We start from the raw sequence: 1,936 nt of genomic DNA, 5'->3' as shown, positions 1-1,936 counted from the left end.
TCTGTCACAAGTTTAATCTGGATGCCATGAACAAATCCCAACTTAATTGTATTAATACTATCATGATAACTTCTGTCACAAGTTTAATCTGGATGACATGAACAAATCCCAACTTAATTGTATTTGGTTATGGTGAATCTAATCTGAAACTTTGCCTTTATGTATCACATGATGCTTGTGGAGGAGATTTCAGCAGTTCTTGAATTTAAAAGTTGGTCTGAAAAAATTCCCATTTGAGTAGGATTTGTGACTCCATTTTTAAGTGGTAGGATGATAGATTATATATATATATATATATATATATGCACCTATCGTACTATCAAGTTCTACGATTGGTTTCTATTTCTTTGGGGTTTACTTAAACTAATTTGTTTGTGAAGGTCTTTATGCATATATTTGTAATCTTTGAATGACAGTGTGTGCGGATCTGGTTCGTGGTGCCAAGGATAAGAAACTGAGGGTTAAGGGACCTGTTAGAATGCCAACCAAGGTTCTTAATATCACAACTAGGAAATCCCCTTGTGGCGAAGGTATACTTCAAAAACGTTTTACATGTTTTTGTACAACAATGTAATTTCTTTTCTTTCGATCCGTGCATATTTTTAGCTCCATTTTTTATGCTTAACGAAAGTGTTCATTTATATACGGTCATATTTTTTTTAAGTTATATAGGCTGAATGTCAGATATATAAGCTAAATGGAAAATTGATGTATCCTGGAGATCTTTTAATCATTGTTTACCTCTTAATAGTTCCATTAAGAGGCAACTTTTGAATCGTTAAGAGGTGGATCTTGTTTGACAAAAAAAGTCCGTTTATTAATGGTTCTAAAACCCTCTGAATGATTTTGTATTCTGGATCTCCCTTAACCATTAAGAGCCCTAATTTCATTGTACGCAATTACCAAACAATTATATTTCATTTTACACTATATCATGAGATCTCTTAATCATTCTGCACCAAACCATTCAGCAATTGCCAAACAGCCCCGTACATTCTACACTGACCTGCATATTGTTTTTTGTTCCTTTTTTACCTGCGTTGTGGCAACGAGTCTCCTTGTTTTTAATCTACATATGTATCGTACTTAACTTGGCTTAGCAATAGTTAAGTAATATTGCTCGTGGTAGTCATTTGACATTTTAGACGCTGATGCAAATCATTACTTAAACATCACGTCAGTTTTAGCAATTACTCTGAGATTACACACACTAAAACAACAATTCATACACTATTCTTAATTGCCGCATCAGCGTTAAAACTAGATTTTAAGATGGCTGATGCATTCAGGTATTAACGTTTGGTTGTTTTATAGGAACAAACACATGGGACAGATTTGAGCTTCGTGTTCACAAGCGTGTTATCGACCTTTTCAGCTCACCGGATGTCGTGAAGCAGATAACCTCCATCACCATCGAACCTGGTGTTGAGGTTGAGGTTACGATCGCTGATACTTAGATGCCTCATCTCTTGTATTTTACTATTCCTTTTCGCTGGTGAGAAAGTATTTCGGTCGAAGGATTCGTGCAATTACGATTTTGAAGTTAAATATTTGACCGACTGTGAGGGTAGATTCGTATTTACAACAAATTTGGTTTCGACTACTAAAACATGAAATCGTTACCTTACATGTTCTTAAAAAGGACGAGTTCAATTGAAAATCTAAGTTCTATTGTGAACTCGGGGTATAAAGGAGAATGCGCCTCGTGTACTTTGCATTCACGAGTCATGAATGATGCATCGGTCATCATTCATGGGTTATTTATTTATATTATATTATAAAGTATTTGACAAAAAAAATTAAGAACCATTTTTTATGCATAAAATATTGTTTATTAATGCATGTTACCTGAAACTCAATATTACAAGTAGATTATGCGTAAGTATAACTTATTAAAGTTTCATATTTGAATTTTTGTAACTAACTGCATATAAAC

At 33.8% G+C, this 1,936-nt stretch overlaps 1 protein-coding gene across 1 annotated transcript; it reads left to right on the top strand.

Moving 5' to 3' along the window:
* Window positions 1-390: 390 nt before the first annotated feature.
* Window positions 391-1,678, top strand: LOC112505532 (40S ribosomal protein S20-2-like). The gene is made up of 2 exons (XM_025109429.1): window positions 391-530; window positions 1,315-1,678. Exons 1-2 carry the CDS (start codon window positions 410-412, stop codon window positions 1,455-1,457), a joined length of 264 nt encoding a protein of 87 aa, XP_024965197.1. The 5' UTR covers window positions 391-409; the 3' UTR covers window positions 1,458-1,678.
* The last annotated feature ends 258 nt before the right edge of the window (window positions 1,679-1,936 follow it).

The sequence above is a fragment of the Cynara cardunculus genome, unplaced genomic scaffold (genome assembly GCF_001531365.2).
Source record: "Cynara cardunculus var. scolymus isolate 2C unplaced genomic scaffold, CcrdV1 Un_Scaffold_11768, whole genome shotgun sequence".
NCBI classification, from domain to species: Eukaryota; Viridiplantae; Streptophyta; class Magnoliopsida; order Asterales; family Asteraceae; genus Cynara; species Cynara cardunculus.
This window is presented reverse-complemented; position numbering and strand designations above follow the sequence as displayed.

Coding starts and splice junctions, on each gene's coding strand:
- LOC112505532 (XM_025109429.1), top strand. CDS start 410: ATGACAGTGTGTGCGGATCTGGTTCGTGGTGCCAAGGATAAGAAACTG. Junction 531..1,314: donor GAAATCCCCTTGTGGCGAAG/GTATACTTCAAA, acceptor GTTGTTTTATAG/GAACAAACACATGGGACAGA.